At 36.9% G+C, this 16133-nt stretch overlaps 1 protein-coding gene across 1 annotated transcript; it reads right to left on the bottom strand.

The window, feature by feature from the left end:
• Positions 1 to 664: 664 nt before the first annotated feature.
• LOC127172285 (muscle, skeletal receptor tyrosine protein kinase-like) lies at positions 665 to 13672 on the bottom strand. The gene is made up of 10 exons (XM_051121533.1): positions 13027 to 13672; positions 8848 to 9111; positions 7853 to 8016; positions 7270 to 7293; positions 7027 to 7115; positions 6216 to 6375; positions 5927 to 6113; positions 3653 to 3847; positions 2626 to 2774; positions 665 to 2304 (listed from the first exon to the last, which is right to left on the bottom strand). Exons 1-10 carry the CDS (start codon positions 13350 to 13352, stop codon positions 1619 to 1621), a joined length of 2244 nt encoding a protein of 747 aa, XP_050977490.1. The 5' UTR covers positions 13353 to 13672; the 3' UTR covers positions 665 to 1618.
• Between the last annotated feature and the right edge of the window lie 2461 nt (positions 13673 to 16133).

Genomic DNA, 16133 nt, shown 5'->3' with positions numbered 1-16133 from the left:
TGAAGTAAACCACAAACTCAAAAACAAGACTGTCAGTTCCTTAATAACATCATAATGTTACAACATCAATCATATTTTGTGTTGACAGTTACTTATATACTGTTAATGTTGCTTTTTGAACTGTGGATTGCCGTTTTTATTTATAAACATGTTTTCAAGACAACAACAAGAGAAATTTAATAAACAGTTTTATTTCAAGCAAGTCATTTCCAACATCTATTCATATAGTTAATGGAACAACTATAAAAACAGAGCTGGTTTAAAATTGTGTAATAACACAATAATGACATAATAATAACACTACAAAAAGCATAATGCCATGTGTGAATAATAACAAATTCCCAAAACATTTTTTTTTTCTGAGATTTTATCTAATTTTATTTTATTTTGTCAGAAGTGTGGACATGCTGAAATACATTGAAATGAAAATGAAATGGGTGACTTGTGTCAGATAGTGAAGCGTTCGGCATGCATGGACAATGCTATAGTACTGTTTACAAAACATCCCAGAATGCACCAGGATGTATAGAGATTTCATTATATGTTGTGCTATAATGTAGAGAAAGGGTGGCTATTAATATATTTAATATTTTGGTCACTACATAATTCCCATACATAATTTTCATTGCTTTTATTGCTTGTTATAGTCATAATGAATTCATACTTTTGACTGAAGGGGCCATCAAACAGATAAATGATTAAAAGCTGATTTTAAGCAGATCATTTTGTCTCAATTTATGGTGACATACATACAATTAATACCAATTAAATCCTATTGAAAAACGAGACATGATCTTAAGGAATTGTTAAAAAATATTTTACATACAATATTCTCTGATACATTGTTTCACTCACTTCTACTTACAAATAATACTGAAAACACACAAAGTAACAACTTATCTTGGAATATCAATTAATGAGAAATTAACAAAACTATTTAGTTACAACATAAAACAATAAAGTGATGATGTGCCACTTTGGAATAAGCTATTCTACTTAAATCTTGAAGCTTGAAGCATTATAGCATCTTCTTGAATGAACTTTTTCTAAGAACGTTAGTGACAGATGCATAGTACTAGCAAAATTGAACTCAAAATAGACCCAAAAGCAATGAAAGTAAAAATAACAGGCAATCATACTGTATATCTCTGCTTGCAGAGATTTCAGTCTAGATTCTTGCAGTGACTGCACTCCATCCACCGTATTACTAGATGTTAACCTTTATTACTGGTGATCCTGTTAATATGAATCACCTCAAACCTTGACTAGCATTCATCTAATGTCTGCCATACATCTGCGTCATTGAAAAATAACAATTGAGATCCTATGACGCAAGCGGTCATCTTTTAAGAGTTTGAGGGATCAGTATTCCTTAAGGTGTGTGAGCCTTTTCAATAATTTTAGGCTTCTTTCACATTCCTCGGTGTTCCTCTGGGTTCTTCAGTATTTGTGGGCACTTTAAGGTTTGTTAGGACTCTGTAAGTTCACCTCTGGGTTTTCTTGAGCTCTTGTGGATACTTTTAAATGTTTTATCCTTCTTCAAGATCCCTCAGGGTTCTTTGGGAGTTCCTTAATCATTTGATCTTTTTGATTCTTTGAACTGCATCTTTAGAGATGCTCAAGAAAGGCCAGATTTGAGCATCTGGTCATGCATTCTTTCCAGGATGCGGTGAATGCTGGGAAAACTAGGCCGGTCAGTGGGATGAGTGCTCCAACACAAACGCATCAGGTTATACAGCTCCTGTGGACAGTTTTCTGGACAAGCAAGCACATTTCCATCCCTTACATAGTAGATGACCTCCTCATGGGCCATGCCGTAGTATGGCTGCATGCCATATGAGAAGATTTCCCATAATACCACACCATAAGCCCACACATCTGACTCGCTGGTGTAGCGGTTGTAGAAGATAGATTCGGGTGGCATCCAGCGAATCGGGATGGCATCATTTTCACCGGCTTTGTAGTAATCTGCCGCATAGATGTTGCGTGAGAGTCCGAAATCCGCAATTTTCACAACCAAGTTTTCTGCTACCAAACAGTTGCGGGTAGCTAGGTCACGGTGCACAAACTTGCGTTCCGACAAGTAGGCCATTCCTGCCGCCACCTGCTTGGAAATGGAGAGCTGCTCCAGGCAGCTGAGGGGCGGGTAACGCTCAGGTTCCGACACGAGACTGCTGCACGTCAAGGTATCCCGACTTAGGCTTGGCTGCTGGGTTGGAGAGCGCCGACGCAGGAATTCATTCAAGTCCCCATAGGCCATGTATTCAAACATGAGACACATGGGCTTCCCCACCGCACAGACTCCTGTATGACAGATACACAAATGACAGGCTTAATTACACTTCCAACAGTTGATACCTAACCAAAAATATCCCTCTGTTATTCTAACACTGGGTCGAGGCATTGAATCTGGTTCCGGAATGCCACAGAGGGCACTGATCCAGGGTTACACACTGGGTCAACTCTGAAATGGATAAGTCAAGCTATTTTAAGGCTTTTTCGATTGTGTGGTACCCTTGAGGAAAGGACATACATGTAATAGGAAGCAGATGTGGTTCATTTTAGGAAAGTCCTCAAGCAGATGTATAGTGGAAGCCTTTGAAGGCATATATTGTGATACATTACCCAGGAGACGGACAATGTTGGGGTGATCAAACTCAGCCATGAGTGCAGCTTCTCTTTGGAAGTCATTCTGCATATCAGCCGAAGCTTCCTCCTTCAACATCTTCACTGCCACCATGGTGAACGGCTCCATTGGCAAAAGACCAGGGGCTCTAAAGAGCAGCAGGCACATTGAAAACTAGTAACTACAGTTTGCTTGCATTAGTTGAAATTTGCAGGAAAACAAACCTGGAACATCAATCATTTTATGAGCTTTTAGGTAGCTTTACTATGTGTCTGAGGTAATGCAGTAGGCATTATAATCTGACTTGCTTAACTGAGAAACTTGGACAGGAGTAATAGGCCACCGTCACCAGATTTCTATGTACATACTTTCACAAATTGTTAAACAGGTCAATAAACCCTTTCAAAATAGTTTAAATGGTGACGCCAAACTTTGGAAACAGAGCCACAATGGCAGTAACTCAAGAACTAACTCAGAATGCCATTGAGATTGCACTTCCTGTGCCGATGGCTCCTGTGTGTTCCTGGAGAAGTAAACACTTTTCTAATGGGCGTCTATAAATAACCTCCTCAGCAGGGCTCGCTCACACGATAGTGTCTACAGGGAAGTTTCATATTGAAACACATCACATGTTTACCAGACCTATCCAAGATCCTATTTCAGGAGACAGACATATGGTGTATACATTTTATCCACTGCTGTACTTCCCAAGGGTCTCTGTATACCTGATATCAGGACTACTTGGCTGTTTGTTCTGTATACGTCAAACCTTTGCATGCTGATTCATTGTCGGTTTATCTGGTGAGTCAGTAAAGAGTTTCTAAGAGTTCAGTCATTGTTATCAAAACTGGGTTCACTTAATCATTCACATACTATAAAAGTTCACTTTGACAAAAATCTTCACTGCAACCATGGTGAAAAGAGATCATGTGATTGACTGTCCGTATAAACACTGACAGTGGCAAACAAGGACAGACATTAGCACCATTGGTGTTACATTTGCTTGTAACATTTGGTAGCTCTCACCTTGCCTGAAACACCCGACCAAAGGCCCCCTCTCCAATATCACGGACATATTCAATGTTGTTGCGTGGATATTCGAGACTGAGGAGCTTAGAGTTGAGAAGGAGAGGCAGTCGTTGGTACATGGGGTTGGGATGAAGTCTGTCCAGCAAGAGCTCTGAGGGGAGGGTGGTCAGAGTAGGCGTATCCAGCACCCTACTGAATATAGAGGCATAACTTTGTTGTTTAGATGCATTTACCTGATAATTTAGGTAATATAACTTCCAAAGCAAATTGAAGTACACATTTGGTAAGAGCTTCCATAGGCAAGGGCATTCAGTTCTCCAGGAGACCAACCATCCTGCAGAGTTTAGCTAAGCAAAATGTCCAGGATCACTTGAAAATTACAGGCAAGTGTGTTGGAGTTGAATTAGAGCTAAACTCGGCATAATGGTGTAACTCCAGGATATGGGATAGCCCAGGGGTAGGCAAGTTCAGTCCTAAAGAGCCGCTGTCCTGCAGAGTTTAGCTGAAACGCTTAAAAAAAAAAAAAACTCAGCTAGCTTGTTCAGGTGGTTTAATTAGGGTTGGAGCTAAACTCTGGAGGACAGCAGCTCTCTAGGACCAAACTTGCCTACCTTTGGGATAGCCAACCCTGCTCATGGGGGGCTGTATTCCTGCAGATTTCAGTTCCAGTTTGCTCCAGTACACACACTTATCCTGAACACCTTGATTTCAGGTAAGTTTGACTGTGCTGAACCCAAACTCCGCTGAATGGTATCCCACCAGTATGTCTTGCTAGAGTTGGAATTGGGACTGATTGTTTAATAGGGACCAACAACAGATGTTGATACCAATGCACACCCTACTTGGTACATCTTGGGGCATCAAGGGTGCCCAATCTTGATCCTGTAGATCCTGCAAAGTTCAACTCAATCCTTGATCAAACACAACTGAACCATCTATTTAAGATTGTCAAGAGTACTTGATAATTACAGATGATGTGTTGGAGCAGGGTTGGAACTGAACCCCACAGGCAGCCCTATCCTCCATGTCCTCATGGATCACACTTTTTGCAGAGTTTCATTAACCAACATGTCCGGGATTACCTGAACATTACAAGCAAGTCTGTTGGAGCAGAATTGGACCTAGACTCTGTATGATGGTGTACCTCCTACAGATGGGGTAGCCAACCCTGCTCATGGATGTCTACATTCCTGCAGACCTCAATTCCACTCTTGCTCTAGTACAGTGCTTTTCAAACCAGTCCTGGAAGTACCCCTGCCCTGCACATTTTATATGTCTTCCTCACTCTAACACACTTGATTCAACTCATCAGCTTGTTAGTAGAAACTGCACAACATGAATTGAGTGTGTCTAACTAGGCCGACATACAAAACGTGCAGGGCAGGGGTGCTTCCAGGACCGGTTTGAAAACCACTGCTCTAGTACACCTTTATTTTCAACTAATCATGAACACCATAATTTTAGGTGTGTTTGATTAGGGTTAGAGCTAAACTCTGCAGAAAGGTAACCCATCAGGAGTTGGATACCTCTGTTCTAGAGTAATTTAGATTATGTGTCTTGCTAGGGATAGATTTGGGATTAGGACTGTGATTGTTTAATAGGAATGTTGTTTCAGGGCCAACAACAGATACCAATGAACACCCTGCGTCAGGGTTTTTTTTTAACTCTGGCCCTCAAGGTCCACTTACTCCAACCCTAATCAAACACAACCGAATAAGCCAGGGGTGCCCAACCCTGTTCCTGGAGATCTACCTTCCTGCAGAGTTTAGTTCCAACCCTGATAAAACACACCTGTCTATAATTATCAAGTGCTCCTTCAGATCCTAATTATTTGGTTCAGGTGAGTTTGATCAGGGTTGGAGCTGAACTCTGCAGGAAGGTAGATCTCCAGGAACAGGGTTAAGAACCCTTGGAATAAGCTAATCAAGGTCTTTAGGATTGCTAGAAAGTTACAGACAAGTGAGTTTGATCAAGGTTGGAGCTAAACTCTGCAGGAAAGTGGATCTTGAGGGTCAGAGTTGAGAACCTCTCCCCTGCTTGGTACATTGTAGTCAGGGGTAGGCAAGTTCAGTCCTAGAGAGCCGCTCTCCTGAGGAGTTTAGCTCCAACACTAATCAAACACACTTGAACAAGCTAATCAGTGTCTTCAGGATTACTAAGCCTTTAGGCAGGTGTGTGTTTCTTTTTTTTTAGGTTTGAGCCATCAACCTTTTAGCAGTGCAGATAGTTGTACTGAGTGACTTAAATGAGACCTGTCAGTCCATTATTTACCTTTTCCTCTTTTGCCACATTTTCTTTCGTCTGTGGCACATGAGGATGAGTATGGTAAAGAAGGCCGCCCCAGCAAAGCCAGAAATTATAAAGATGATAACGCTCATTGAGTAGGCTGTAGACACAGGAGGAGGCGGGTAAACCTGGACTGGTTTTGTAATTGAGGGTGCAGTCTTTACACTCATAACTGAAGAAAAGAGAAATATGTTGAGGTAAATGATTTTGTTTTATAATTAAGAGATAGCTGACAGTCTAATCTTATTTATTAGTCAGGTATACATTTATGCACCTTCTCCACATTTGGGCACCAGACAGTACTCCCAGCGTACATTAGGGTTTGTTGTGTAGCACCACGGCCTGTCACTCTCTCCGCCTGGGTTACGACAGTAGTTTTCTGCATTTCGCAACTCAGGAATCACATCTACAGACAGTCTATGTTGATGGGGATCCTGAACAGGATAGAAAGAGAGAGGTCAACCAAGAAACTCAAAACTTTGTGGCTAAATTCAATATTCCCATTATCCCTGATATTTCCAGCACTGCCAGGTTTAAACCCACTGCATGCATTAAACCTTTCCACACTGTTTTGAAAAGAGACAAAATCTTCTGTATTCAAAACTTCATTTCAAAGGAAACCTTTGAATTTGTGTATTTTGACCCTCCATTGTTTTTACACTAAAAACATTTGTTTCCTGTGTATATATCTTTTGAAGGTCACCGAGCGTATGCCAACATGCAGTATTCAGATTGTTTTGGGTTAGGTTATTGTTTGAGGACAGTAACTTTTCAGTTACACATTTGATTTTTGAGTTGGTAAAAGGTCAAACTCTCCTCCAGATCATCTTGACATATGCCAATAGCAATCTTTGTCAAATCAATTGTTATTTGCTCTTATTGCCGTAACCTTTATTACAGGACTACTTGCGAATAATATTTTCCTGGCCCCTGCAGCCTAGGTGACGTCATACTTGGTGAAGAGGAGACAGGACTAGTTATTACAATTTGAATAGAAAAACATTCATTGAATAATCGCACAAAATAAGAGCAGGAACATTTATTAGTCACTTTTGATGTTATGCTGACTTTAGGCAAACATTTACCTGCTGGTTCCATCGCTGACAGGGAATGGAAGATGCAGTCATGTTGTGAGTTCCTTGGTAAAACCTTCCTTTGTCATTATAACATGTTGCTAAAGAATATATAAACAGTAAATGGTAAATATACAGATGTGTGCTTTTATAAACAATATGCACTGGAGTCCAAAGTTCTGGTAGTAAACATGCATCTGTTTTTGCTCATTTAAAATAATGTAATAATTAATAATAATAATAATTCTTACTTACTTGTAACTTGGTCTTTATTGATATCTGTGTAACACAAAAACAGTGTGTTTTTAATTGATTTATTCATTTTACTCATTAAGTTTAGTTATTTTTCTGTCACACTGGTTTCTAGAAGACATAGACAGCATAATTGTCACTCTCCTATAGTCTATAATTACCATTTCATTGCTGTTCCCCACTAAATGTTGCCGATCCATGTGCAAGACAACAGCTTGCAAACATGGCATGGAAACTTTTAGATGGCAACATTTACTCAGCTGTCCAACCTCCCCAAATGATCCTTCCTCACATGCTTTGGCTATAAACCGCCCTAATCTTGTCCATCTACTGGTTTGCTGTCCTCACATTCCTCACAAGGCATTTCACATACACAAACAAAAAAAATCTACAGCATTGTCCAAAAACCATACGTGGCGGTTTTTCCACTAACACCCATTGTTTTCACGGGACGGATGCTTTACAGTATGAAGATCATTGACAATCAGCCCCAAAATATCACAGGAGTTTCATAACTAAACAAAGATCGAGCTGAATGGCACCCTACAGCAGAATGTATGCTTATATAAGAGTGCATCATGCTTACCAACATAAGGAACCGCTGTACACGAGGATGGGTCTGCTTGTTGCCTGGGTAGAGAGGTGCATTCTGGGAGAGTAATGCTATGTGGGAACCCTCGATGAGATCTTTCCTCAGCAGAACGCCACTCCTTATAACAGTACAGCTCTTTCACTGTGAGACAGTGCTCCCTGTGACACAACAGCACCAATGTATGTATAAATATATATATAGCATAGGTGGTTTAGTGGTTAAAGCTTAGGGCTAGTATTTGAAAACTTGCTGGTTTCGGGGTCGGCCACCATTGTTTGCTCAAGTATGAATCTTAACCTCAGGTTGCTCCACTACGGTGACTTGCTTTAGATAAAAGCATCTACTAAATGACTACTTACTAAATAGCGATATGGGTCTTTTTCTGTATGTGGAGCTGTTTCTGTGCCTGAGGAAAATCATATTGTATTTAAAAAGTAGACTACATTTATTTTTTATTTATTTATTAATTTATGTATGTATTTATTTATATTGTTGCCATATATATATATATATATATATATATATTATACATTATAATAAATTAATTAATTAATTAGTATTATGTTTGTATATATATATATATATATATATATATATATATATATACATTTATGTATTCATGCATTCATTCAATTCATTTGTTTTAATGGAAAAATCAATGACATTCCAAATGTCAAAATTATATGTGACATATAAGTACTGAATAAAATATAAAGGTCAGTCATTTATCAAAACACAGAATCTATAACCAATGTATCCGGTTGTCATTCTGTCAACAGCTTCATGTCTCACAGCTCACCAGTGCTGTTTCCTGTTCAGTAAAGATATGCTTTTTCTGATGCAATGTGAGGAAATCTGATCCAGGCAATAAAGAATGACTCACATATGTTTTTTTTTTTTTTTTGGCTCCTTCTTGTTTACTGTATATTCTGGTATAGAGTATATTCTGCATGGTATGACCTTCTACACCAAACACACATTTCCAGTACCTGCAGACAGGTTTGGGTGCTGGTCCAAGTCCAGATGGGTTGCAGTCCTGGAAGATGGCGTGACAGAGCAGTGATCTGGCAGCAGGCCTGCAGAATGAGCTCACCCCGTCCAGCTCCCCCCATGCACTCTGGGCCAGGTACTCTTGCGCGTCCTCTGGGTTCGGTAGAGAGTAGTTGAAAAACAGCAGCGCGTCCCGACGGAGCACGTTCCGACACACGTCACCTCTGTATGTGCTGCAGTAGCCAGCACTGCCTTTGTACAGTCTAAATGGGATAAGACATCACAATGCAATATTAAACACATGCTATGCGGTTGCTTGGTTGTTTTGTGTGTTTTTTACCAGGTTGCTTTATGGTTGCAAAGGCGGTTTTGGGTGGCATCTATAGTATGTTCTTTAAGTATGTTCTGGGTGATGTTTAATGGTCCAAGTCAAATCTTTTGAAAAGGAGTATGCTTAATTGTGTTATATGTCTACTTCAGGGTTATTTTAGTATTATTAATACACTAGCAGTTTTGGTTGATATTTTGAATTAGGTATTATTTCTGAGAGTTTCTGTAGGAAACTATATGTTCTTCAGTTTTATTTATTTGTTAGTTTATTTATTTATTTATTTGGTTGGTTGGTAGTTTAGTACTAAAATATTATTAGTACAACTCAAACTGAATAAAACATAAGAAATGTTGCCTTGCAAACTTCCTGGAATAAAAGGTCATGGTTCTTTACATTTAATTTCATTTAGTTAATGGTTGTTTTTATTTCAAGCAATTATTTTTATTTTAATGGTTTTATTTGTTGATTTAGTAAACAATAATAACATGTGTACTTCAAATCTTAAAAGTATATTTTAAGAAAAACTGTACTTGCAGGTAATGTTAGCTTGATGTAGCATATTGTGCTAGCATATTTTAGCATGATTACCATGTCTCTGGCATGATTAGCATGTTGTTAGCATGTTTCTAGCATTATTAGCATGTTGTTAATTATGTTTCTAGCATAATACACATGTTGTTAGCATGTTTCTGACATGCTGCTACCATGTTTCTAGCATTATTGGTATGTTGTTAACATTTTTCTAGCATGATTAACATGTTTTTAATCTTTTAACATGATTAATATGTTGTTATCCTGTTGCTAACATGTGATTAAAATATTAATAGCATGTTTCTAGCATTATTACCTTTTCGGTATGTTGCTAGCATGATTAACGTTGTTAATGTTAACATGATTAACATTGGTGATAACATGTTTTAGCATGAAGTGCATGTTGTTAGCATGTTTTAGCATGATCTGCATGATGCATGCTTCTGGCATGTTGTTAACCATGTTTCCAACATGATTAGCATGTTATTATGTTTCGAACATGATCGGCATGTTGTTAACAATTGTGTCTCTACCATGATTCACATGTTGCTAGCATGTTGCCAACATGTTTCTAGCATGATTAATATGGTGCTATCATGTTGCCACCATGTTTCTAGCATATTGTTAGCATGTTGTTAACCATATTGCTAGCATGTTGTTAACATGTTACTAGCATAAATAATATGTTTCTAACATGGTTTGCATGTTTCTAGCATGTTTCTAACATGACTAATATGTTGTTAACATATTGCTAGCATGTTAATATGTTTCTACCATGATTTGCATGTTTCTAACATGGTTAATATGTTGTTAGCATGTTGCTAGTGTGTTTCTAGCATGATTTTAACATGACTGATATGTTGTTAGCATGTTGCTAGCAGGATTTGCATGTTTCTAACATGATTTGCATGTTTCTAGCATGTTTCTAACATTATTAATATGTTGTTAGCATGTTGCTAGCAGGATTAGCATGCTAGCATGTTCCAAACATGTTTTGCATGTTTCTAATATGTTTCTAACGTGATTCATATGTTGTTAGCATGTTTCTAGCATGTTTCTAACATGATTAATATGCTGTTAGCATGTTACAAGTGTTGCCCTAGGATAGGAACTAAGCTTCACTTATGATAGTTAGTTTAAACACTCTATAAGTCTTACTGTACAAACGTTTTGACCCCCTCAGTGAAAGTCTATGGGATTTTGGGTGGTTTTGATAGTCTGGTTTTCAGAAACTGTAAGCTGAATCAGTTATCATCTAAAGAATTTGGTGGTGGTAGTCTGAAAATTCTCGGAGGACATACAGTCCATATTTTGTTTAAGAACAAACAGAAGCTTAAATAGCATTTCAGTAAGGTGGCTTTCTCAAGCCAGTTTAGAGTCTGTGTAAAATCAATTCTTGTTTCTAAAAACATTTTAGATGTTAGAAATCCATTGCTGAAACATGCTACATGCTATTGCTCCGTGCTATTGTTTTTTTTTATTATTATTACACAAAGATCATCATTGACTTCTACTAAACAGGATGGCTGTTTAGGACTCCAGTCATATAATGATGTCCCGTCAAGGCTTCCGTACATGTCTGTGTCTGATGATACATGCTGACTCATGTACACACTGCACAACCGACAGAAATGAAGTGCAGTTCTCACAATTAGTTCATTCTGCTTAAGTTCACTTTAATTGCATCCAGATGCTGAATGTGAACTGTCGGGTAATAGCTTGGTTTATTTAAGTTCACTTAGAGCATATGGCGGGCCTGGTTTTCCTGCGGGAGTGTACTGCATTATCCAACACGTGTGTGTGTGTTTGTGTGTGTGCGTGTGTTTGCATTTATCATTTCAATCAAGAGACACACTGATTCAATTTGACTGTCTCTTTCCAGTGAAACAGCTCCGCACGCTTTTATAAAAACTTCTGACTGACCTCATGAGTCATGCAATAGACTTTGAGATCTGTCTTTCATTTGTTTTATATAACACAGGTTTCTTATCAGTTATATTTTCATAGCTCCAGTCCAAAGATGACGTCATACTGAGTGACAAGACCCAATAATGTGTTTCACTATCAACACTGAATCTAAGTGTGGTGAATCTCACAGAAATATTTTGTTACAAATTCCAAAACAGATCAATTCTGTTTCTCATATGAAATGTTTTACACATTATTTACATTATAAGAGTGTTCAGCACACCCCGACCCAATATTTAACATGTATGCACCATTCATAAGTTTTGAGTTGGTACAATTTATTTATGTTTCTGAAGTCTCTTACACTACATTTGTTCGATCAAAAATATAATATAAAATATAAAATAACTGTTCTGTATCACTACTGTATTTTTTCTGTATTTTGTATTTCAAAATGTAATTTACTACATTTATTTTGATTGATTAATTTAGTGCCTAAATTTAAAGTATTATAAAATAAAAAAAAAAATAAAATAAAATAAAATAAAATAAAATAAAATAAAATAAAATAAAATAAAATAAAATATTTATTTATTTATTTATTTTTCTTGAATGGATAGGACTTTTTATTCTTTTTACATTCTAAATGCATTTTCTATTACATTCGATCAGTTGAAAGTATTAATTTATTAATTTATTAAAAAATAAAATAAAATAAAATAAAAAATATTACTGACCCTAAACATATATAATCTGCATAGATAGATATATAGATAGATAGACAGATAGACAGATAGAAAGAAAGTTTTTAATTTTATATTATTTATATTTATATCTATAGCTTTCAATACATAAATGCTTTATTTATTTATTTATTTATTTATATATTTTTTGATGAATGAAAAGCATTTATTTGATTTTTTTTTTTTTACATTCTAGATGTATTTTCTTTGTGACTTTTGATCAATTTAAAGTATTCATTTATGTAAAAATTTAATTCAATAATGAAATGAAATGAAATGAAATTAAATTAAATTAAAAAAGCAGATTACAGGAAAACAAAGTTTTAATGCACACGGTGTCAAAATGCAAGGCATATCTTTATTTAATTCAATATTACATGCATTTTTTTTTTTTTTTTTGCACAACAGCATAGTACTTTCATTTCTTGCATTACAGTGAGAAGGGGCAAGATAATGTTTAACAAACAAGCAAATAATGCTTTAATAATGCTTACATTTCTTTTGATTTTTGGGTGGACCCAGATACATTCTTAATGGAATTTGTAAGATTGTAAGAATAATTTGTGAGATTCACCCAGGTTGGTCTCTGTAGAGAAACTACATCCACAAGGTCATATTGCATGCTAAAGTACCACTTAATGGGATGTAAAATAATACATTCTTACCTCCATTCTATGGGAAAGTTACAGGATCCAGAGTCCACCACCAGAAACAGAGCCAAGAAGAGAAAAGAGCACAAACAATATCTGTTTAATGTCAGAGAGTAACACATCCTGTTGGCCTGACCATGCTTCTGTGACGCAGTGTTTGTGTAAATGAGAGGAGGACACACACAGAACATGGAGGTCTTTGTGGAGATACAGCAGGTGTGAAGTTTAACGGCCCCTCCTGATTTTAATACGACAGGACTCAAGAACCTACAGTACTTCACAGAAGAAAAGCACTTGAGGTCTTGTTTTAAAAAGCACATTTTTTTGGAAACCGGACCCATGAGAAGCAAATAACAATCAATATAGTTCAGCGAGTATTCCAGACAGGAATATAATAGGAATTTTTTTTGGTATTTGGTAAAAATAGATCAACGCAGGCATATACTATTCAGTTAATTCAATAATTCAGTGCCATATTGCCTAATCGTATTGTGCATATTCTGTTACAAGGCTCAAGCTCTACAAGACGGCATTTGGGGCATGTTTGCGCAGGGATGCGTTTGGGGGCTTTGAGGAGGCGACAGAGCAGCTATGCAAACACAGGGGAAGCTGACTGAAATACTGGCCGCTGAAACACAGCTGCTGAAACTTAGAGAGCAGTCACTTCATATTTACACAGAGCAGCCAGAGAAGCATATGGCTGAAACAGTAGGTCACAACGGGCTGTGTTTACAAGACTTGTTTCATGGGTGTTTATTAACAGAAGCATTTCAAATTGATTTTGCTAAAACATTATGACTGAACATCACAGCCTGAAATTAATAGTCAAGTGGTAAGTTGGAGTACGGACTGTGTGATCTGGTACTGTGGCATATATCAAGGCAGTAGAAGAAAAATAGTATTTTAATGGTTCAAAAAAAGTTTTGGGATGAGAGATTTTTATTTATTTATTTATTTATTAGTGTTTAAAAATGTCTTACACTTTTTTGTGAAATTTTGTGAAATATTATCATAGTTTAAATAACTATTTTCTGTTTTGATATATTTTAAAATGCAATTTATTTCTTTGAACAAAGCTGATTTTTTAGCATCATTACTCCAGTCTTCAGTGTCACATGATCCTTCAGAAATCATTATAATATGCTGATTTGCTCCTCAAGAAACATTTCTGATTATTATATCTTGAAAAAAGTTCACATTTTTATGAAAAATGTGATACATTTTCATGACTGTTGATAAATAGAACTAGAAATAGTGCTGTCTCTTTTTGATCAATTGTAATAAAACTAATAATTTCTCTCTTAATCACTAACTAACTAAAAATAAATAAGTATATAAAAATAAATAAAACATCTTACTGACCCCAGACTTTTATACGGTAGTGTACACCAGTGTACTTTAGAGAATACCATAGTATTATGATAAATGTTGTTTACAAATTAACATGGTACATTTTGTAAGTGCACTTTGTCCCATGCTGGCATTATTTACCATAAATGCAAATGCACGTACTATAAGATCATTTGGTAACAATTTTACATAATTTGTTTATAACAATGACATATTTTGAGGTTCCAAAAGTTCATAACACACTTAATATCATGACTTGTTGCTTGTTGTAACATCCAATATGAAGCAGATAACAGGCATTTGACAGTGATAACGGTTATGATAACAGCAGTCATATCTAAAATACTGTTTTATCTCACTTTTATATTTAGGTTTTATAACCCATATAAACATTTATCATGTAAACTGTACTTCCTGCAAATTGCCATAGCACTGAAACTATATGGACTGTTACTGGAATAAAATGGTTTTATTTGATGTTACCATCACTGTCATCAAATAAAGAAATTAAAACATTAGAAAGATTCTTAAAGGGGTCATCGGATGCCCATTTTCCACAAGTTGATATGATTCTTTAGGGTCTTAATGGAAAGTCTAAAATATACTTTGGTTAAAAATTCTCAATGGTTGTGTAAAACAACACCCTTTTTACCTTGCCAAAATCAACTCATTCTGATGGATTGTTCCTTTAAATGCAAAACTCGCCCCGCCCCTCTCTTCTCTCTGTGGAGTGACGAGCCTGTTTACTTTTGCCACGTTTAGCCACGAGACTTGCTAACTAGCATGTTATTAGGAAAGGTGATTGCAGAGATTCTTAAATCTTAAAGATTCATAAAAAACCCTTATACTCACTTCTGCTGTAGGTGAAGCTGGATCACGAATGATTTGCGTGAACATAGACGCATTTATGTAAATCTGGAGGTGCATTCCCTTCACAAACAAACGTAATCCACTGCACCTTCAGCGCCTCAGATGTCAGGAGTAAATGACGTGTGCAGTACAGGGAGTCGAAACACATGCCGAAGCTGCGGTTTACTCCGGTTGCCCCATCGGAGCCATAACACGCCACAGACATGTACAGTGTGTGGTAAGAGATTTATTCATCATACAGTGTAGATAATGTTAGCTTCACTTATAACGCAAGTGTTTTTTTAAAAATGCGTAAACGTGCACTAGAATAGTCTAGGCTAATCAGCGATGATGTTTTTTGATAATGTTAGGCTGCTTTTAGCCTTATGCTAGAGCTGGTTTTAGGCAATGAAACTAAATATGTAAATAATTAAATAAATTAGAACGATAATATCATGTATCTGCGATCTCGTAGGCTAAGGATGGGAATCAGCACTACTGTATAGCGTATTATTTACTCATCCTCCATGCATCCTAGGTGTATATGACTTCCTTCTTTCAGATGAATGCAACCGGAGTCTAATAAAGTCTAAGCTGTTCGCCAATCGCAACACACTCGGACAGCTAACCAATCACAACACAATTCCTTTTTTCAGAAGGCGGGCCTTCATCAAACCCGGAACTAATTGAGCTATTTGTGCCAGGCTGGGAGAAAGGTATTGTAATAATGTAAATTATGTGAAAAATAATGCGTTTTTCGAACCACCAAGCATGAAACATGTTCTAGTACACCCACAAAACAAAATCAAGACTTTCTAAAAGAGCATAATAGGACCTCTTTAACTTAGACCTGCCTTGACTGAGCTGTAACACTCCAACTGCCATTGTTTTGACTCCGATGCAGGGGAAGACAAGAATGTCTC

The sequence above is a fragment of the Labeo rohita genome, chromosome 10 (genome assembly GCF_022985175.1).
Source record: "Labeo rohita strain BAU-BD-2019 chromosome 10, IGBB_LRoh.1.0, whole genome shotgun sequence".
Lineage (NCBI taxonomy): Eukaryota > Metazoa > Chordata > Actinopteri > Cypriniformes > Cyprinidae > Labeo > Labeo rohita.
The sequence above is the reverse complement of the archived record's forward strand: the minus strand, read 5'-3'. Positions and strand labels throughout refer to the sequence as shown.

Coding starts and splice junctions, on each gene's coding strand:
- LOC127172285 (XM_051121533.1), bottom strand. CDS start 13,352: ATGGGTCCGGTTTCCAAAAAAATGTGCTTTTTAAAACAAGACCTCAAG. Junction 2,775..3,652: donor GGTCGGGTGTTTCAGGCAAG/GTGAGAGCTACC, acceptor GCTGCTCTTTAG/AGCCCCTGGTCTTTTGCCAA. Junction 2,305..2,625: donor CAACATTGTCCGTCTCCTGG/GTAATGTATCAC, acceptor TCTGTCATACAG/GAGTCTGTGCGGTGGGGAAG.